The sequence below is a fragment of the Chroicocephalus ridibundus genome, chromosome 6 (assembly GCF_963924245.1).
Source record: "Chroicocephalus ridibundus chromosome 6, bChrRid1.1, whole genome shotgun sequence".
NCBI lineage: Eukaryota > Metazoa > Chordata > Aves > Charadriiformes > Laridae > Chroicocephalus > Chroicocephalus ridibundus.
Window position 1 is genome coordinate 45,226,171 of NC_086289.1, and position 21,905 is coordinate 45,248,075.

Below are 21,905 nucleotides of genomic sequence, written 5' to 3' on the forward strand. Positions count from 1 at the left end.
TGTGGCAGCCCCCTCCCTGGAGGCGTTCAAGGCCAGGCTGGATGGGGCTTTGAGCAACCTGGTCTAGTAGGAGGTGTCCCTGCCCATGGCAGGGGGGGTTGGAAGCAGGTGATCTTTAAGGTCCCTTCCAACTCTAACCATTCTATGATTTGCCAGAGCTGTGAATTGGCTTTTTTAGGGACAGTCTGCAGAGGCTATGTCCCCAGTGGGAAAACTTAGTTAAATAGTCCAAGATGGTTTGTTTCTTTCATGCTCAAGTGGGTTTGACTGCAGTGGCACATGGCAGGATGCAGCATGAATGGGTTCATTCTCCTCTGTCACTCCAGGTTAAATGCTGATTTGGGGTAATTATTCTGTCACTCGGTTATTGCTCAATGTGTGCTAGGATTACAAGACCAGAACTGTAGGGCCAACACACAATCATTGATTGTGGTGGGGTCTCAGCCAGCAGGGTGATGGATGCAGAGCAGAAGCTGAACGTTTGCTGCAATACCTGGGCTCTCTGTGTCAGAGGGAAGGATGACCATCATCCCTGCCTGTCCTCGAGCCCCACAGAGCTCTGTGGTTGGAGTGCGGTAACAGTTGGATGAAAATGTAAAAGGAGGGGGTTATGTGTTTTAATATGTGTCTGTTCAAGATCCTTTGTCATTCTGTGAAGACAAGGATTGTCCCTAATCTTTGAACTTGTTGGCACGTTTCAGCTGTAGGCTGTGTACCAATGGGCTGTTTCTTTCCTAGTGTATTTGAGGCTACAGTGAGGAGGTAAATCTGATCACGGAATTTCTGTGCTAAAGAGAAGTGAGCAAAATGAGAGATAAGCGCAGAATGCAGTACCCAAAGGTTCTTTGATAGGAAAATACCATAGAAAAGTAAAATAATATTGTTTCTGCCTTCTCATCTCATTTTTTGCCTTTTTTTGGTCTTTTTATCTAGTGTCTGCTTCTCTTGTGTTTATATCCTTCATTCCAGCCTTTCACATGCAAAATGTGTTTTGGCAGTAGACGTAGAGACTCCCACTCGACATTAGTCTCAGTCTAGCAAGATGCTTGCTGGGACTGCTGGGTTGCTTAAAGCTGAGTCTGCAAAAGTGAGCGCCTGGGCATTGGGCTGTACAAGACATGCACAGAGAAGCATCATGGGTGGATGCTCTCTTCAGTTTTTTTTGACAGAAGAGTGGTGCCAAGCAATCAAAACCATTTTACACCATGGCAAGTAATAAATCAAGGCTCTGATACTTTAAGCAGTAGGTTGTACAACAGTCATAAAGGAAGAATAGGAGTTATGCCAGCCATGCTGGTTATTCATTATCTTCTCCATCAGTTTAGCCAGTCTCAGGTATTCAAGTTGTTCTTTCCCTCCTTTTATTTTTTAGTAAGCATTACTTTATTTTCTAGGGAGCACAGAAATAAGAATAGGGAATGAACATAATGATGACAAATGGTTGCTTTGGCCTTCTCTGGGAAGACTGTGATAACCTAGGCCTGGTCTTTGTGTAATCCTTCTGCCTTGCAGTAGGAGTTCACTGAGGTGGCCCTGGGCTGGCAGACCTCCAAATTGGCGTGTGTCTGACATTGTTCGGTGGGAACACTCTGTGCAGACTCAGGCATGCTCCTCTCCTTGGCATCAGGGGAAAGAAAACAAAAGGCCTGGTCCCAAATCTGTTGGCTTTATCAGCACACATCATGGTTGCCTTCTCCATTTTCAAAAAGCTGCTGCGACCCCAAGATCAAACTATTGGTACAATCTGGCAAATATCTCTTCATTTGTCAATAACAGACAACTGGCTTGCTTGGAACTGATGAGTAATGCTTCCCTGCTGCAAGCTGGTTATGAGCATAGAGGAAGAGCTGAACAGCTGAATAAATCACTAATTATTGTCACCCTGTCTATCTCCTTGTTCAGCTTAAGCATAGTTTTGGTGCAAAAGTGATTGTGCCGGGGCCTCTGTCTGTGGGCAGCTTGATCCTCCTGCATGAGAGAATTTGCAATTGAGGGTTCTGTTTTGCCTGTTCCATCTTCAAAGCTGAGGAAATCTTTCTTAAAAAAAACAAACAAACAAACAAAAAAACCCCAAAAACAGAACTGTTTTCCATCAGAAAATGCAGTTCTCAAAAAATGAAAATACTTCAAGAAATACTACTGATTTTGAGGAGATTTCCACTTAAGGCAGAAAATGCATCCCAAATATGTTCTACTTCAAATTCTTTGACAGAAAACTTCGTTATTTTCCTTGTCCAGTGTTTTCTCAAAGCGAAACCAAAGCCTATAATGCCAGTGCTCAACAAAATAGAATCACTAGTTTTCAGCTTAGCTTTAGGGACCATCAGCCAAACTGTAGTTGTAAAGATTGTTATTATCAGAATTCTCAGGTTGACATAAGGAATGAATTACAGAATTAAGCCATCTCTTACAGCTGATTTTTAATCAGATTTCAAATTAGGATGTAAAACTGCTTTTAGTCAGCCTGAACATAACTTTCCACTTCTGAGTAAAGAGCTGGAGCTGGTGTCCCAGCCCTTGAATGGTCATGTAACTGTGAGGGTGGGAGTGAATAATGGTGGTGGTGTTGGAATAGCTATTTGCCAGTATTAAACAGCTTGATTCTGTTAATAAGTGTAATGAATGAAAGGTGATGTGTGAAATACTGGTTGTGTCCTGTCTCCCTCACACTTTATTCCCTGCTAAGGAAAACTTGCCACCTCTGTAGCAGCAGCAATCTGAGCACTGTCTCCTCAAGACTGCAGGTCTGGGAAAGATGGATGCTTGTGTTCAAAGCGGTGCTTGTGCCCATGCAGCTGAGCCCCAGTGTCAAGCTGTTTCTCTCCTTAGGCTTTCACTTGGAATTTCTCCGCTGAAGTGCAATGGTGTAAGTTCATGAAGGACTTAGCCTGCTTTGCAGAAGGCAAGCATGGGCATAACATCCTGACGGGACTCCTGCTCCAGAGAAAAAGCACAACGTATGGCCTGGACCAAATGACATTTCACATTGTTGTAAATGTTGCTGCAATATAGAGTCTTTATACAAACATTTTACAGAGGGATGACCACTGCCTAGAGAGAGAAAACTCCTGCCTGGGGCTCTGAACCGTGATGCAATCTCAAGAGGGGCTTGCATCCATGCTTAGCTAGTGATCTGTTAGAAACAGTGAGAGGAGCGGCTTCCACTTGCACAGGCTTTTTCCAGTGTTGGATCTATTGCTTGGGTGACCAACTGGGAAGTATTAAGTGGAATCTAAGCAGCTGGTGCTTCTGATCTGTGTTCATGGGGGATAGCAAGAGACAAACAATTATTCCATTCATATTAAACATTAAACATGAAAGAATTGCATTAAAATGCCCTAGGAGAAAGGAATTAACTTAGTCTTTTTGATCTGTGGGTATTTCTTCTAGAAGATTTGACCCTGACATGTGTCTGACTTAGTGCACCCAGTTATATTTTAAACAACAATAGGGGTTGAATTACCCTTTTGAAAGGGAATGAACATGCAGCTGGGGTTTATATAGAAACCACCGCAAATGGCTGTCCTTTGAGATGCCTAGGGGAAGGGTTAGAGTAGATAGCTACAATTTCTGGATTCTGCTCACAGATGCATTTGGACAGAAGGAAGAAAGTGTGAGGTTTTAAGGGAAAATCCATAACCGTATATTTTAGGGGGAGAAAAGAAAGTGATGGATCATGCTCTAGGTAATGACGGCTAGTCCAAGGCAGGTAAGTGCTGACTCGGTTTTACCTGCAGGTAGCTAGTGCTTGAAGAGATGGCTGGTCAAGTGTGAACTTAGAATCACTAAAATATTGGAAATCTGAGGTAGAAAGAGACTTACAGAGGTTTTCTGGTCCAACTTCCAGTTCAAAGCAGGAGTAACTTCAAAGTTGACTCAGGTTGCTCAGGGCCTTGTCCAGCCACCTTCCGACTATCTCCAAAGGTGGAAAACACCTACCTGAGTCCTCGCTTTACTTGCTTTTATTGTGAGGAATTTTGTCCTTACCTAGAAATATATGTATCCTTAGTTGTCTCTGCTTAACATAAAGATAATGGAAAGAAGGGCTTTATGGAAATATTGGAAATAAATATTTTTGGAAATAAATATTTCTGAGGTTTTCCTAAAAGGGACTGGAAAACACTCGGGAGAGGAAAGAAGACTGAGTGAATGGCGCTCAGGAGATATGCTTTAGCTTCAGGGCAAATAAGAACTGAAGGGAAAGATGTTCCTCCGTTATAGCTAGATCAAAAAGAGCTTAAGAAATCGAGAAAGCCAAAGTAAAATAATCATCAAATGCTCCTCAGCATTCATTGCCCTCTTTCCTCCATGAGCATTACTCACCTGCTTGCTTCCCTGTCTCTTGGTTTCCTGTTGCCTTAGAGTCAGAGAGGAGAGATCTTGGGTGAGCACTGCAATTCCCTTCTCCGCTTCAGGGCCTGCCAGGGAAGGCAATGGGCTTCCAGCTGCCTTGGACAAGCATGGTTTGCCGATCCTACGGGCTAGTGGCCAGTACATTTGCTTTGTTCGTTGTAGCCTCTGTTGGGATGCAAAGAGAGTGCCAGCCATGGATTTCATTAATTCCACCATCAGTAGGTCTGAATTCATTGCCACTAATACAATGCCTTTTTCTATATACTGTGCCAGAGGTATTTTTTTTTGACACCATGTGTGACCTCCTGTTATTTCCCAACAAATGTTGGCAGGCATAACAGCCGGTAGAGCAAAACAGCACAGTGTGTCACAAACTGCTGAGTGCATCCATGCTGAAATGAACAGCCAATTCCAGAGTGGGCTGAAAATTAAATCAATAAAAAAAGAAATACGTACAAGTAATGCTCCCTTTTACTCCAGCTTTGACTGCTGCTTCCCTTTGCGCGTGTTATCTCTCTTGACTTGGACTCAGGCAACAGTTGGAACAAGGGTTATATTTTTATTTCTGCTCTATCCTTCTAAAACTTCCCCAAACGGCTGTAAAACAGGTGTTTCTGAACCATTCCCAAGCAATTTACCAATTAATTCCTTCCTCTAATCTGATGTTCATCCTCTGCCTTTTGCTTTTTACAGGAGGGTTTGACCAGTTCAAATAATATATTACAAATAATGATTATGGTAAGTGTTGCTTGTTTCCATCACCGGATAACACACTTTTCTCACCCTCTTTTTTTCCTCTGGGGTTCTGTGTCTCTCTTCCCTCTTGCTGTGTGTGTGCATGCTGCTGTGGAAGAGGAGAGAAGGGTGAAGTGCTGCAGTTCGTCATAGGCAGCCTGAGCTTTTTCTAGTGACAGAAGTAGTTGTGAAGGTTTTAACTGCTCAGATGCAGGACAGAGGACTCTGTAGTGTTGCAGAGCATGACTGTTGGGGATAATGGATTTGCTTCTTTATTAATAAATCACCTGCATCATGTGCTAAGGGGCAGCTGTGCCATCCTAGGAACTCCTGCCCCAGCCTCTCTGTTCATCTCTGCCCTCTGCTCAAGCCACACAAGGGCTGTCACTACTGTCGGCTGGAGGCTCTTGCTGCCGTGACTCACACGCTCAGCCCTAAAGGTCCCTGGCTCAGGGTGGTTAACGGTGTTCAAGCTTGTCCCTCAGGGTGGTTAATACACAAGCACGTTTGGGCTCCTGTCTTCTGACAGGATTTTATTTAGCAACAGTTAGCTATGGTGCAATTTGACCTGTCTTAGGATGACCATGATAGGAGGCAAGTGCTCATGGAGCAGACTCATGCTGGGACACCCTTTGTGCTCTGTCAGAGCCATGCATATATTTTTGTGTGCTCATTACAGCGCACTGGACTTGAATCTGGAGACATTTTCTCCTGCCAACATGCCTTTCAAGAGGGCAAGGCAAAAAGAAATAGCTTCAATACAACCATCCTGCAAGCCTGGTTCTGCAGAGAATTGTCATTTTTTTGGCACCAAGGAGAGCATTTTAAGCTGATGAGAAAATGCAATAGGCTGATTTACTTGGATGCTTCAGTGTTTCTTTGACTTTAGCCAGGGGAGGCCATAAGGGGGGTAGAGAAAACCAAAATATAATGCTGCACAAGGCTTGTTTGTATGCACTGGGGCTTGCAGGCACTTGCTAAACTTGTACCTGCACGTGGGCCAAGTGGAAAAGAAGGGCAGGCAAAGGGAATTTTCTATCTAATCAGCCCTTGCAGAGGCTGATTAACTTCCACTGTCACCAGTCCCAAGTGAGGCCATGCAGTTTAGAAAAGTTTTTGAGAAAAGTGTGTGTGGGTTTATGCCTTCTTTCTCTACAATCATGCTATCTTGCAGAAGACTTTGACTGTTACAGGCCCTCTGACTGCACCCTCCTCTTCCTCCTCGTGGGTGCAGGCCTGTAGATTTAGGGCCCACCAGGTGGCACTGGCGAGATGAAGTATCCTGCAAGCAGGGAAAATAAACCCCAAGCCATAAAAGTATGGAAATAAACCCATTTCTCACTTTTTTTGTTGAACAAGCCTTGCTTTTCACTCTGCTAAAGCACCCATTGCAAAGCAAAGGGTAAGCAGAGGCCCTGAGTGAGGTTCCCAAGGACAATGGTATGTTGGTGGTGGGGTTGTACACACTTTTCTGGTAGGAGCATCCCACTCCTACTCTATTTTCTGAAGATGGCTGGTCCATCGGCTCCTTGGTGTCCCTTTCAAGATTGCAGCAGGGCTCTGTAAGCTACTGAGGTGACACTAATTGCTCCTCTGGCTGAAATGTTTTGATGGCAGAGGATGGCACAGGCAGAAACAAGGATGTGAGAATAAACAAGTCCTGAGAAACAAGTCCCCAGCAAAGAAACCAGCCAGCAGTAGTATTAGGTATCTCTTAGAAATGGGGAAGCGTAACCCATCATCCTGGCTCCACTGCTGGCACCAAGACTTGTACATCAGAGAGCCAAAGAGAAGGTATTGCAGGGGCAGGTCACTGGAGAATGGTGACAGTGACTCAGTCCCTGGTGATTATTGCTAAAGCTGAGCATGAGCCCATGTATCTGTGGTTGTTATTCTTATAGAAAAATGTCCTTGGACATTGGCTTGTCCTTGGAGGCTTTGACTTTCAATTTGCAATGCACGTAGAGCATAAGATGCAACAAAAATCATGTTCCTGGTGTGATGGGGAGCCCAGCATTACATCTTTGGAGTAGCAGCACACAGAATGGCTGCTCCTGTGGCAGCTCCTGGACCTTTGTTACAGCACAGAAACCTAGATCGTATGGGCTGACTGGTCTTGTGTTTCATCATGCTGCTGCCTCTAATTATACTCAGACCTATCTGGTTGCCTACTCCAGAAAATGAATGAGACCAGAATTTACTATCTGCTCCCTCTTCTCTGCTGCCTGTGTAATTAGTCTCCAGGAGCTCAAACTCAATAGCACCTGCTCTCCCGGCTTTCTCATGTGTTCTGGTCACATCTTCTGGAGAACTCGTCCAAAGGTTGAGTGCCTGTACCTTCTCCCTTCCTGACTGATATAGTGAAACTGTCTGGAAGTGCTCCTGGTTTCTGGAGTTGTGGTATACTTCTAGTCTTCCCCTTATGAATTCTGAATTAAATTAGGACTTGCTTTACAGGAAATTTTAGATAATGTCTGCCTGTGTTCACAGCTCAGTCATTTCTTTGGGTGTAGCCCAGTAGTCTGAATAGCCTGTGATTTACTGCCACCAGTGGAATGAAACAGAATCACTTTCTCTGATTTATATCCTCTATTGTAGTTAAATATTTACACAGTATCAAGATCTTAGTAATTGAATGGCTAACAGATAGGTAGCAAATGTTTATATACCTCTGAAATGGCCACAGGGCCATTGAGGTAATGATATTTCATTCTGATAAAAGGTCTTTTAGTAAGAAGAAACTTAAAGCTTGTTCAGCTCCATTTTGTTCTCAGGGGTAGTACTAACTCATGCTGATTTCAATGGGTTAGTTCAATTTTTACAGATTGCAAAAATGACCCATTTACTTCAGAAAAATACTTTTGTTGAAATGAACCAATTGTTGTGGAGGAACATGACATCTTTCATACAGCAGTATTGCTGCTTGCTTTAGGTAAGAAGGAAAGAAAAAACACTAGGATAATATCAATCTTTGAAGGAAACTGAAGCTGCAGGCTTAAACAATACCAGCATTAAATCAGGACTTCTCCATTCACTTGCAGAAAGGTATCATTAAATATTTCATGACCCATAGGTAATCAAAATTAGCCCTGTTTCCTGAAGCAAGAAGGGATCCTGTCATTCCTACTTGTTCTGTTTAATTCTTTGTCCAAATGATGTAATTGGAATTCAAAGTAGGCGCAACAGTTATAACTGAGCATGAATACTGCTGAGCTGAGTTCTTGTTGTACAGTAATATTCAGAGCTCGTAACTGAGCTGACCTGGGTCACACTATTGACAGTTAAGGATTTTGTCTAGGCCTGCCCAGGAGTGTATATTTCTTAAAAAGAGGAGTTACTTGTGTCTTGGAACTGTGTGGTTTTATAATCAAAAAGATATGTCAACATTTCTTAAAATTCAAATTTGCATAGAAGCTTTTGATCTACATAGATTTTCCCTTTTCCTTTTTTTAACTATTTAACTAACTAACAAATTTCTTTAAATTGTTGGACAATTTTGTGCTGCTGGATTTCAAATGGCACTAGATGGACAAAGAATACTAGAGCAGCAGCAAGGTATTATTTTCTGTCTCTTGATTACTGAAAATCATTTTAGCAGCTGTCTGTCATGTAACTCCAGAGTGATGTTGGGAAAAAGCAGAGAAACACTATACATATTTCAGGTCCCACTTATAATAGTGTAACTTAGAAAAACCTTTTAGAAAAGAGGAGAGGCTATTTGGGATCCTACTTGGTGGAAATGAGAACAAAATTCACTACAATGCTTAAGACTTTGAATACCATTTTCTATATAATAGAGCCCATATTCCTATCTGGATAATCTACATAATCCTATAACATAAACAGAGTAATGATCATTTTAATTCTCTAGTAACAATTCTTTCTGTAGTATCTAGGTTTATACTTGGAGCTTGATACTCAGTAGAACATGCAATGCTTCAGAGGTTACAAAGGATGCTACTTCTCACGGGGATTTCTTTGTTTCTTTGTCGTTGTTGGGAGGCAGTTGATCTCTTCCTTCTGTATCCAGAGTAAACTGCAGTTCTTAACATTAGTATGGGAGCTTTCCAGTTGACACTTTCTCTACATGCAGTGATAGTAGAATACTTGGCTGTGCCTGTAGCCTCTGGAATAAGCCTGTCTGTTACTCAGCTACCCCACAGCACGGGCAGAGGAGTCCAGCAACGTTTGTACCTGTAAACTATGTCAGTTGTGTTTACCATGGATGCAGCCCTATGCACACAGTATTTTTCCCTGGTTCCTTAACCCCAGTTACGTCATCAGGCAGAGCTTACTTCGAGATTAAAGAAAGGTCATTCTTCAAAGGCCATCATATGTGAGAGGGTCCTTTGAGCACTGGTAGCTGCTGGTACCTGGACAGGGGTGTCCCTCCCACCTTAGCTCGCATAGATTGCACAACGTCTGGGTCTGATATTGCGGGATCTCTCTCTAGCGGGGGAATATTTGCTTGCTCGCCCCGATGCTCTCGCACCTCGGCACCCCCACGGCGCGGAGGAGCCGGGGCCCGGCGGCGGCGGGAGCGGCGCGTCCGTTTCAGCACCCTGGCCAGAGGCGCCGGGGCTGCGGGCCGGCGCTCGCCGGGGGCTCAGGGGACAAGGGGACACGGCTGGTCTGCCGCGCGCTCGGTTGGCTCCTACACCTCACGGCTGTGGAACGCAACACCCACGGCTGAAGCCCGCAGCTGTGTAAGCCTGGGGCCTCAGCCACAGGAGTGGGAATCAACTGCCCTCAGTTGCACATCTGGGTGTGCAGCTGCACCCTTGGGGTTTTGGTGGCACCTCTGGGATGCTGGCAGCACGTGCGGGCTCTCAAATGTGCTGCTAGACCCTCAATCTGCACAGCTGGAGGCTAGGATTCCTGGCCTGCATTACAGCTCCTCTAATGACATATTTTGTGCCCCTGAAATTGTTGTATGTCTCCCACACTCCCGATTCCTGACCTCTTCTCTGATCATTAACAGGGAATAATGTGGTAGTGAAAGATGTTATACACGGAAACATTGTTTAATAAATAATTACTTAGAGAGCGTTCTTTGGCTAATAACAGCTTCTGAGACAGTTGTTGGGACTTTGAGCTAACGGTACCAATATTACAGCTACAGTTTGAGTGGGATTTTTTAATAAATCGGGGGGGGCGGACAGGGAGCTCAGACCTCCCAGATCTTTATGCCCCTACTGATTTTTATAATCTGTTGTTTGTGCACCATTATTATACTGATTTCCTTGGGCCGCACTGCATGTAAATATTTAGCCTTGAAATAATTCAATGATGCATGACTAATGAAGCACAGGAATGACTGGAGAGATGGCATTTTAGGTGAATCACAGCTCATTCCACAAATTATTTATAGACTGCTCTCTCTTTATGATGGGATGTCAGCTACCTGGCAACAAGCCAGAGCATTTGTGAATCATCTAGTAGACTTATTGTGGCTTCTACAGGAGGGCAAAAGAGATTAAGGAAGGCTCACTTTGTATCTTTTCAGAAGCAATAAACAAACTCACATTCCAATGAAAAAATAGATCTCTCTGGTCCCAGCTTATGGTTACTTATAAAACTGCCCATGATCAGAAAGGGAAGTTAATAAATAATACAGCTTTACTTTTGGTGTCAAGTATAGCTGACTAAATAGAAGTTTTAATTCTTTACTCATGCTTTTTTTTCTCTCATCTTCAGTCTCTTTATATGACATCGCAATGCCATTCTACAATTCATCATTTTGGAGTCAACATCAGGAGTACCCAGGGTACTGTGATGAATCAGGTTGCCCTGGATCAGGATGTTCAGCTACCTAAGAAAGAAGGTATGAGTCTATTAAGTGAGAGAGCCTGATGCTGCAAAAATAACAGGGAAAAAAAGCACAATGCTTCCCTATGTTCCAGTCACTTTGTAGCATGGAATCTATTTCTGGGTCAAAACAATAACAGATCACTGCAATATGCTGTGCAAGCCGAGGCTGAAATGGGCGTACCTATGGCTGTTACGTCTTTACCTCTGTTGTATGATGATCACAAATTGCACCTCCTTGTGTAGCCACTTGTGCTTGTGGGGAATGAAGATCACTTTCAGTCCTCCAGAGAGGTGTGTAGGTGCCGGGTGCGGTGTTGTGCAGTGTGAGCAACAGCCACATTGTTTAATAGAGGCTGAAGGGGGCAGAAAGAATTGCATCAATTAGATGTTAAGTTTTATTAGACATAACTTAATGACACTGGTATAATTGACATTTACATACAATCACGGCCTTTTTCAATCACAAAAATCATGACCTTCAACATATTAAGTGTTAAATTAAGTTCCATTTCTATTAGAATACCTTTCTAAAAACATGGATTGTTTTAAAGTGTGCAGCTGCACATGTTACATTCACATAATATAGCAAACAATCTTCAAATAAAAAAATAAAACAAATGTTAATACAAAACGGTTATTTACACTATGGTGATCAGCAGCATTATTAACAGAGAGACCTTTGCTCAAGCAGTTGTCTAAACCAGAGTTTTAAGCTTGCATGTGCAGGTCAGGAGCACCCATCAGCTGACAGGAGGAGCACCATGGGGCCCTCTGCCCAAACGAGCTCCAGTAAGCCAGGCTCAGACAGAAATCCCTGCCACAGGACTCAACATTTTCATGCTGAGTAAAATTGAGGAACCCACAGGAAAAGAAGGGGATTCATTCAGGTAAATTATTCATCGAGCTATTCACTTACATCTATAATTTATTTGCTGTGAGACAAGGTGCCAGTCACCCCTTTACAAAAGGCTGGAAAAGGTTCAAGCATCAGTTTGTTCCTACTGAAACCCTACTTTGTACCAAAGACCTGACATTTTTGTTCTGGCGCTCTGCGGGAGTAGTTATCGCATGCAGTGATACAAAAAAGTGGAAAGGAAATGTCAAACAAGTGGAAAGCTTTTTCTTTCTTTAGAGAAACAAACAAACAAAACCAAAAAAAACCCCAAAACTACCCTGATTTAATATTTGCTAACAGGACAAATATACTTATTACTGCTGCTGATTCCCTAGCATGGAAATACATAAGTAAAAGCATTCTATAGTATTAGAAAACAGATCTTTCCCTACTTATGTTTTACAGCTGCTTTGAAAGATGTGGCATCAACAGCTGCATTGGTTGCAATCCTCTGGCCCCACTGTCTGTTCCCTGCGTGCTGTCCATCCCCCTCACCACACATACCAGGATCTCCCATCACATACTCATGTTAAGGTCAGGCATTTTCTAAACTATCACACGCATGAATAAAAGCTCCAGTGACAGGAGTATTTTCTTCAATGCTACCTTACACAGTAGGGCAACAGGAGACTAATAGAAAAGAAATGAGTTGTTTGTAGAACAGGATTTTTCTTCTTTCATTGAAAAGCAGAAAAGTGTTACAGAAATGGTGGTCTTGTCTGACCTGTCTTCATCCACTGGCCACATTTTTACTGACTACAACAAACCCCCCAAATACTTCTATTTATTCTACGTGGATTGTTTGTTTGGGTCATTGTTTTAAATCCAGTGCAAGAATGTCTACAATCGATTTTTTTCAGATTCCCTGTTCTGTAAGTCTGCCACATCACTGACTTTAAAGTAACTACCCAGAAATACAACGTTTGTTTACTTAAAAATCTTTTGGGAAATCACTATTGCTCCTGATGGAGAATCCCAATACTGCAATTCTAAGGAACGAGAGGCTATTTAGGAGATATTTTTAATCCTCTGAAAATAAAGGAATATCCAATTTTCTACAGGAAAATAAGCCACGGAAAGGAAGTCCTCAATTATGGTTATTTTTAGTTAAGTACTTCCTTAATGTCACTGGGACCATTCTGAAAGCAAGAATAACCAAATCACTCTATTTCCTATACTTAGGCATTACACTACTGTAAATCAGAAAACAAAGGTAACACAAAACATTACTGGTGAGCTTACTTCAGGTCAGTTGACTTCATGTCATCAGTAGTGTTACTAAAAGTCCTGTGCAGTGCTAGAGCACCTTCTTTCCAGAGATTTTTAAAGCATTCTCAAGGTAGTGATGACCATAGCTTCAGCTCACCGCTGCCTGACAGAGACATGGAGAGGCAAGAGCTGATGCTGAAGGTTGTGGTTCCCAAAAACTCACTTTAACCCCCTAAGTGATGATGCGTCCCCAGCCCTGGAGAAACATTTCGCATAGGAAGGATGGGGTTGCAGAAGAAAGAGGAAGCAGCCCTGACTCTGGGCTGATGTTGATTGCAGATAAATCTGTGTGCTCTTAGAGATCAAGAGAAAAGAGGTCAAGAAGTTGTTCCCTAGAAATAAAATCTCCAATTTTACAAGTGCAGCTCTTGATGCTGCAAAAAAGCCCCATTGAAGCCACAGAAATGGCTTGTGAAGCCAGGAGTGGCTCCTTTTTACAAAGGCTTCCAACATCAGGCAGGTAAACATGGAAGAAAATCCATCAAAAGACTAGTGGGATGCTGCAGGCAAGGGGAATGCCTCCTTTGGAGAAGAAAGAAGTGCTCTGAGTGTATGTTACCCGCAGATGAGAAAATTTCTGCCACTAATCCACTTGGCCAGGGCCTTGTTTAGTGATGGCAGTGTCATTACAGCATCTCCAATTCTAATTCCTGCTGCAGGGCTCGAACTTTTCAAATTCATTTTATCTGTCAGATAAAATACCTTTAAAACACAATGTAGTAAACACATTAGTCTCTTAATCACAGCAGAACAAAATCCCCTGAACTTGCTGAATCACTTGTAACTAAGTAGCCTCCAGGCTACTTAAGCAAATCCTGTTTATTTTGAGGCAGAATATGACAGCACCATGTGATTGCAGGTAGGTCAGCCTAGTGTAGCACACTAACAAATACCCATGGTTGCCTTAATCCAAGGCAATATGTGTAGCAGAGAGACACAAATCACTTGGACACTGCTGATTCTCCGCCTTCAACCTATGCCTCTTTTGTCATTTGTGGATATCTGTGAGAGAGGTGATATTTGCAAACTGTATTTCCAAAATGCTTTCCAGCTTGGTACATGGGGGAGTGATCATCAAAGCTGAAAGCACTCCAGCCTGGAAACTACTAGTTAACAAGGAATAGCTGATGATCGAAAAACTATGAAGAAAGTGAAAGAAGGTATCTCGACAAAGGCACAAGAGAAGTGGATCCAATGTGTACATTTGGCCCGGGGCAGATAATGGTCCACGTGCAATCTGGAGCCACATCTTTGAAAACCTGGGAGAGAATGAGGAGTGGGTAAGTGACAGAGTAGCATTTCACAGAGCCCAGAAGGGCTCATTTTTGATGCCTGAACCAGTCTCAAGCACAAGATGAGATGTCTGTCTCCTACATCCCCTATGGCTAACCCTTGATGTAGGTGCGTTATTCAGCCTGCTTGGGCACCCAGGTGAATCTCCATCCTCCATCATCATCCCTGCGCACGAAGGCTTGTCCTTGGTGAAAGGTGTGCGTTCTCACGTTGCGGTGAGGACTTAGGGATGTTGTGAAGGCCACTTCTGTTTTGTTGGGTGACAAATTGCCAGTCAAATAGGGCAAACCATAGGCTGGGAGGGAGGAAACGCTTGGCATTGATGAGGAGACACATGGTGCTGAAGAAATCTGAGGAAGGAAGGAAGAGTCCTCGCTGCATGGATGGGTACTGCTCTTAGTTGGAGGCATGTAGCTGCAGCTATACACTGCTGCTGCTCCATCACACTGGTCGTAGTCTATTACTTCACCAGGGCTCAGGCAGTACGTGTTTTTTCCAAGGTCTGAGGACAGGGCACTGTAGTTAGCTGAAGTTTCATCAATGGTGTTGACATCTTTTAATCCCAAAGTCTTCAAGACCCAGCTGTCCACACCAGGGCTGGTTTGTTCTTCACAGGCAGTGAATTCATTAAAGAGGTTCCTTCTACCTTTGGAAGCGTGTGGAGTTTCTTGAGGAACAAAGCAGTGGTCCTCTTTTAATCTCCTCTTGGTGCTTTTAAGAATAGCACAGGTTTTTTGGCCATGGCAGGATAGCAGTTTCTATTAAAAAAAAAAAGGAAAAAGAAAGAGGTGGAGAGACAAGATTAAAATCTGAATTTCTAGTTACCTGGAAAGAACACGTTTCTGATCTCAAATCGTAGGTGGTCAAGATGGTTACTACTGTCCTTATAAAAGATACTTTATCTTCCACCTTGTGCTTAAACATATGGATGTGACTATTTTGTGCCTTTACAATCTCCACAACAACCCAGTCCCTGAAAGAGAAGAATTTGACCATGTCAATAAGGCCTGTGCTTTGACCACATTCTCACGCAGCACAGTGTGAAATGAGAGCTCCCTCCTGTCTGTACGGCGCTCCTCTGTGCTGTGGCTGCCAGCATCATTTGGCAGGTGAGCGGGATATGGGGGGAAATGTGGCAGCCTGACAAAGCAGGAGGATGTGCAGGTAAGTCATCCTGGGGCAGGTGAGATCCTGGCCAGGGGGTCCTCAGAGCAGCAGACTGGGCGGCTTTGAGCTCGTTAATCCACCTCAGTTGCCATTATCCCAGGACAAGGGCCCTTCAGGCATCCAGGGATGCTCAAAGAAAGGCGGGAATAACAAGGAAGCTCCCTAGCATGTCATGAATTCACTGCTCAGCCCACCTCCCATGGCAGTTTCACACCGGACTCTCCTCCATGTGACACAGATGGGTGGCCATGTCTCCCTGCTGTGCCCAGTGAAGGAGATCTTCTACTGTAAGGAGCCAGGTCTTGGCATGGGAGGGGGGACATGCTTTTCACATCCTATTCCGAGTTGATGGTGTGGCAAGTCTGCTATTTTTTACAGGCCTTTTTACCTCATGCCCAACCCACAGAGCTGAGCAAATAATTAATAGTTTCATTTCATGGGCAAGTCCAGAATAGTAAAAAGTATCTTTAAGTTGACAAGAAACAAGTATCTTTACTTTCTTTTGGAATAGAAACAGGGAATCAAAAAATTTAATTTAAAAAATCCCCTTCACATTTAGTTTAACAGCATGTTTCATCAAACTTGAACTCTTTAATTTATATTTCACCTTTAAAAATAGCACACAAATTTTTAATGAATAAATTTGAAAAAAAATTAGAAGATCAGTATTCTAGTGTAAACGAATAAAACATACCATTGGAAGATGACAAAACATAAACCAGAAAGCACTCAAAACATAAAAAAGGAAAATTTAATCCTTATCAAAAGGTATAATTGGCAAAACAGGCACATTGAAGATGTGTATGTTCAAATTTGAGCTTTTCACTGAAAAAAGCTTTAGCTGGAATAATTTTACCTTGCTTATAAACTTAACTTACATATAAACTAAACTTAATTATGCCATAGGCTACCCTGTCTCCACAGTCAGAACGTGATAGGATGTCATTCCTGGGGGAAACTGTCACCTTAGACCCATGACCAGCAATTTGGCAGCTCCGTGAAGTTAAATAGATCTCACACTGAAGACTGTCTGCCTTTTTAGACATTACACATATTTTAATGGCGTGTACCTATTTAATCCATTTTTTCTGCACACGTCTATACAACAGGTTTGAACACAATACCTTGGCTTTTTCTTCTAAACATTTAATCAGGGCAGAATTCAGGTATTGTCGGAGGTTATTATTTTCTTCGTGTAACCTAGCAAGTTCCTCTTCCTTCTGAAGCAAAGTATCTTGAAGCTGTGGAATAGAGATATTGATGAATAGATGTTGACTCTGTAACTTAATAGCAATCACCCTATGGTACACGCTGCTTGGATTTGATGATCTGTGTGTTTGCTTTGTGAACTCAACCCACCCTCTCCAGCCTCTTGTCTCTGTAAATCTAAGTTGCATGACTGTTTAGTTTTCACTTTTGACTTCCTTTGTTCTTTAGCAAGTGTTTGAGAAGATTAGTCTGAAAAAAATCTTTAAGCATGGCATAATAACAGAAAAGAAATACAGGTAACCCTTTGAACAGCCAGAAACCGTCATGGGCATGACAGCAGCTGCCAGATCTCCTCCTGAGTGGCAGTAAGTATCCTTTTGCACCCATCTCATTCTCATTTACAGTTGGCTGGTGGGGAAAAGGAGGAGGAGCTGCAGACTAACAATTTATGGGGGTAGAGTGCAAAAGGAAGACGCAGCTGCTGTTCTTTATGGTAGAGTAGTACTCAGTGACGCCCAATCCTGAACCCTACTGTGCCAGTCCCAGTGCATATACAGAGCTAAGTCCTTATCCCAAGAGCTGAACAGGTATGTTTGATTTGCAGACATCTAATACTTTTCCATGGGAAGCATGGGTATTTGCAGAGACGTTTGCCTCTTGATCATAGCTCTGGAAACTCCCTTAGGGGGAGGACAAAGGGTCTTCTGCTGAGGACCTGTGGCATCCAGTGACCACAGGCTGAAAACCACTGGTTTAAATGAGTGAGGTAGAGCCAAACAAAGAGGTACACTGATGTCTGGAACTAGGGTTTGATTCCAGGGACCTTAAAGTTAGTAAATGTTTCCCTTGACTTCATTGCGTCAAAATAACACTCCAAGGATTTTATCAGAGTGATCTCTCTGGAGTTCCTTCATCTAGGACTCTTCAGAGTTTCTCCTGCCCCTTTATGGGATTTATAAAAAAGGAAAGAGAAAATAAAGTAACAAGGAAATGCTTGTTGGTCAAAATGGTTAATTCTCCATGTAAGTAGATAATTCTGGTGGACTCATTTCTCATGAAGTTAATCCTGGAGGACTCAGGAGGACACACACTATGTATTTTTAGTCAACAGCCTGGGGCTCTGCATCTTCAGAACCTGAGGGACTCCCTGGCCATGCCCCTGGTCTTCTCCAGCACCAAGGCAGCTGGTGCAATATGTGGTAAGAGGGAGAGATGAATAGGGAACCCCACAACAGTTGTTCCAGCTTCATGGGACAACACAGGGGAGACAAATACCTCAAGCAAGGAAGAAAAACCATCCAAACAAAGTGGTTTGCCACCATTTCCCACATCTGAGCCAGTGGGAGGGAGACGTGCCATCAACCAACCTAGAAGGTGCGATACGTGATACAAAGTTCGGGAACCTCGGGGGAAGAAACTGAGGTTGCTGGGGGGATGCGCTGTGCCTTTACCTGCTTGTTTCTGTAGAGCTGGGAGGACAGCTGGTCTCCCTGCCACGCCGCGTCCTGGCCACCGAGCTGCGGGCTGCAGAACTGGCCTGGGGGGGAGCAGACCCCAGGGGTTAGCCCGCTCCCGATTCCTCGCCCAGCCCGGCTGCGGGACCGCGGCCGGGTAGTCCCCGGTTCCCCGTCGGTGGCGGCGGTGGGAGAGCACTTACCCGGAGGCCGAGGCTCCCGCCGGCCCTGGCCGTGCAGCGGCGGCTCCGCGGCGCAGACGGCAGCCCAAGTCTCCTTGGAAACCCCGGCGGGGGCGGACCAGGGGCAGGCGCAGCCCGGGACCCCGGCGAAGTCCGGCTCCGGGCACGGCCGGCCGGTGCTCTGCGGAGGGAAGCGGCCGTGGCGATGGGGCCCTCGGCGGATGGTGTTTCCCTCCCCGCCAACTCCTTCCCTCCCCTCGCGGCCCCCGGGCTGCGATGTCAGCTCTGCTCCGGCCCCGCCGCATCCCAGCGCTACGGGCTGGTCCCTGCTCCGCGGGGAAGCGCTCCCCTCCCGCCCCTGTCCCGCCCGGGGTGTGCTCAGGTACCTGTCGCAGGGGAGCCCCGCAGCCCCGCCGCCTGCCCCCGAGAGAGTTCCCAGCCCTTATCCGGGGGTCCGCTCCCCCCCTCAACCCGCCCGCTGGCGCCGCACCGCCCGGCTACCTCTGCTGGGGAGCGCAGCCCCCCCGGAGCAGAGGGGCTCCGAGCAGAGGTATGCCAGGAAGGCGGCTGAGTTTCCTGCAAGCCCTTGGGAAATACTAGGGTCCTGAGTGGGTTTAAGGTGAAGGGAGGACCCAGGCTGTCCTTGGCCAGTCCCTTCCTCCCACCTTGGGGGCTTGATTTAGCTTTAAAGCTGCACAAAGCCAGCAGAGTCACCTCCAGGCTGCTCGCACTCTCTTCTGCCCCTGCAGTTCCGCAGGAGTCCCAGACTGCACATCAGCAAAGCCTGGGGTTGTCTCTGGATTCACCCCTTTTCCCTCCTCCAAATAAGCCCTATCTGCAGCAGCTCTGAATCTCTGCAGGGCTTGGAGCCTCAAGCAGGGAATCTGCTCGCCCACGGGAAGGCACAGGAGCAGAGACTGTTCTGCAGGTAGAGGAGAGCCCTCTTCCTTCCCATCTTAAAGAGGATACAAAACCTACTGCAAGCCCCCAAGGCAAAGAGACCAGCTTCTCCTTTTCTGCCTCCAGGTCGAGAGAAATGCATAGAGCACTTACCATGTTAGTGGCAGGATGAAATGCAGGTCTTGGGAGCACGTTTCTGTTAAAGCCCCAGCGAGGTTTAAATGGCTCTGAAGGAGGGGGAGAGGGGGGAGACCGGGGAGGCGAGTTTAATCTAAAGGAGCTCCCAGTGACGCCTCAGAGCTCTCCTGAAACCCAGCAATCTGATTTGGTGTAAAGCTGTCAAACTTGTGACGTGAATAAACAGCAAACTTGCTGAAATCAAAGTCATTCTGGCCCCACAAATCAACACAAGGAAGGAGGGAAAAGAAAAGAAGGAGAGAGAGGGAAAAAAAAGCCTCCACACACTTCAGGACAGCACCGAACTGGTGTGTCTGAGTTTCACTCCAGGAAAGGAGCAGTGATCCAGGGAAGCATCCCACATGTTCAGAGCAGGGCTGCTGGTGTTGCTGGTGAGGGGTTTTTTTTCTGTTTTATTTTGTTTTCTTTTCAAGCTTTGTTTGCAGTTGTAAAATCCAGCAGGAAGAAACAAGTTTGTCCAACATGCCTGGCTGAGGGAGTGGGTTTCCTGCAGCTTCCCAGGGGTGTGTAGAAGCAAATAGGAACAAGTGTGTAGAGCAAATATGTCCACTTCTGTGGACAGTTCTGAGGAAGAAAGTGCAGATTTCAGAACAATACAGTCTGCAATGACAAGCTCCTGCAAACGTCTCACTATATTGGGAACTAGTTTTCTGACAAGCCCCAGGCTTCCAGGAGATCTCAGGATATAAATGCTGTTGACAGTGGTATAAGATTTGCAGGGTAAATGTTGCAAAAGCCACGTGCAGGTGTGTGAAACACAGAGATTGTTGGCATATAGTCACCTCTAATTCACATTAGATTTCCACAGCAATTAAAATCCATGGATAAGCTTGAGTTTTTCCCAGAAAAAAAAAAACAAAAAAACCAAACAACTCTGCTGAGGGTCTGTCTTTGAATAGTGTAGGGTATGGTGGGAATAAAGCTAATAGCAGAGCAGTTGTTCAGTCAGTATCCTGCCTCCTGCCATGGTGAGGGCTATTCAGGGAGGTAACCCGACCTGCCCACGGACACAACCTGCAGCCAGCGGAGGGTGAGGCTGGGCCGAAGGCAGGCCAGGCTGGCATATGGGATGGTCTTTCATTTCTCCCCTGGAGGATGCTCAGTGCCGTTACCCCATTAGCAAGGCTCAGGGACAATACAAACCAAGAGGGCCAGTTGCCTTCCATTCTTTTATTACTGGCATATTTCCCTAGGTTGCTGCCCAAGGTGAACTGGCAGCTATGCCAAATTATGTCACTGCCATCTCCCACCTTCATTATGTGTTTTCCAACAGAGATATTTTGAAAAGGGCTCATGCTTCAAATCCACACCACACCCAGCCTTGGGTCACCCTTTGGCTTTCCTAAACCCCAGCTCTGCACAGTACATTTGATCATGGCTGCGATAACCCACTCCCCAGGTGCCAATCCCTCTCCTGCGTGGAGCTGGGGGTGACATCTCTTGGCTAACACGAAACACAAGGTCTATGAAACACTTCCAAGGAGCACCAAGGCCCAGCGCAGCCCTCCTTGGTTTGGTTTAGTCCCTTTGCCCTTTACTGGGTTGCCTCGAGGTGCTTCCCAGGGTGTGGTGGCACCGGTGGCTCCCTCACCCCAGGCACACACCCCAGGCCAGGACTGCCACCCTGGGGCCCAGCAGGCCGGTAACACACCGTGGAAGAGGCCGGTGGAGGCGGGTAAAGGCGGGACAGGCCGCAGCCCCGAGGCTGCTGGCACCTGGCAGGAGAGGCTCAGGGCCGGGCAGGCGGCCGGACGGCGTCTGCAGGGCCGGGTGGCGAGGCAGGCAACGCCAGGACAGGCTGGAGGAGCCCTCGGGCCCCGGAGCAACCCCCTGCGAGGAGCGAAGGGCTCAAGGAGCTCGCCCAGCCCCGGAAGCCGCTCCGGACGCCGCGGCCTCGGCCTAGGGCAGCCCGAGACAGCGGCCATCTTGGGGCTGCCTCGGAGGCGCGGGAGCGCCGGGCCCGGCCATTGGGGGAGGCGAGCGGCCCCGGCGACGTCATCACCCCGCGCCAGTACCCGCTGTGGGGGGGAAATGGCGGTGGGGGGTGTTAGTTTCGTGCCTCCTTCCTGCTGGGGGCCGGGGCTGCCCTGCACCTTTCTCCCCGTCCACATGGCCCCTCTCTTGGCGTCTCCAGGCAGGCTGGGGAGGTGCCTGGCTGTCCCTGGGTAGGGTGGAGGCAGGTGCAGAGAAGGCTGCAGCGGGGAGGCCTTGGTGGGTGAAGGGAAGGGATGCCCTGTGCAGGGGCTGCCAGGCTGCCCCTGGGTCGCCTCCTAGCTCGGCTCTCAGGGGACAGAGGGCAGCCATAGAGAGAGGGGAGTTGAGCATCTAGAAGCATGACTAGGGAGGGACAATGAGTGGGCAAAGTTTCCTTCCCACTTTGTGTGGATGGGGGTGTGGGGAGAAGCATTGCTGGCTCACAGCTGCTCCTAGACAGGGTCC

General features: G+C 46.0%; 1 protein-coding gene across 1 annotated transcript; it reads right to left on the reverse strand.

Annotated features, from left to right (window-relative positions):
• Window positions 1-14,281: 14,281 nt before the first annotated feature.
• On the reverse strand, window positions 14,282-19,424 carry GMNC (geminin coiled-coil domain containing). The gene is made up of 5 exons (XM_063338537.1): window positions 19,347-19,424; window positions 18,390-18,549; window positions 18,184-18,269; window positions 16,648-16,764; window positions 14,282-15,114 (listed from the first exon to the last, which is right to left on the reverse strand). The coding sequence occupies exons 1-5, from the start codon at window positions 19,422-19,424 to the stop codon at window positions 14,470-14,472; spliced, it is 1,086 nt and encodes a 361-aa protein (XP_063194607.1). The 3' UTR covers window positions 14,282-14,469.
• Between the last annotated feature and the right edge of the window lie 2,481 nt (window positions 19,425-21,905).

What these genes read in the sequence shown, in the direction of transcription:
- GMNC (XM_063338537.1), bottom strand. Translation starts at nt 19,424, where the DNA reads ATGGTAAGTGCTCTATGCATTTCTCTCGACCTGGAGGCAGAAAAGGAG. An exon ending in GCGGGAGCCTCGGCCTCCGG is followed by an intron (nt 18,270 to 18,389) that starts GTAAGTGCTCTC and finishes GCTCCCCCCCAG; the next exon opens with GCCAGTTCTGCAGCCCGCAG. An exon ending in AGCTCTACAGAAACAAGCAG is followed by an intron (nt 16,765 to 18,183) that starts GTAAAGGCACAG and finishes TCTATTCCACAG; the next exon opens with CTTCAAGATACTTTGCTTCA.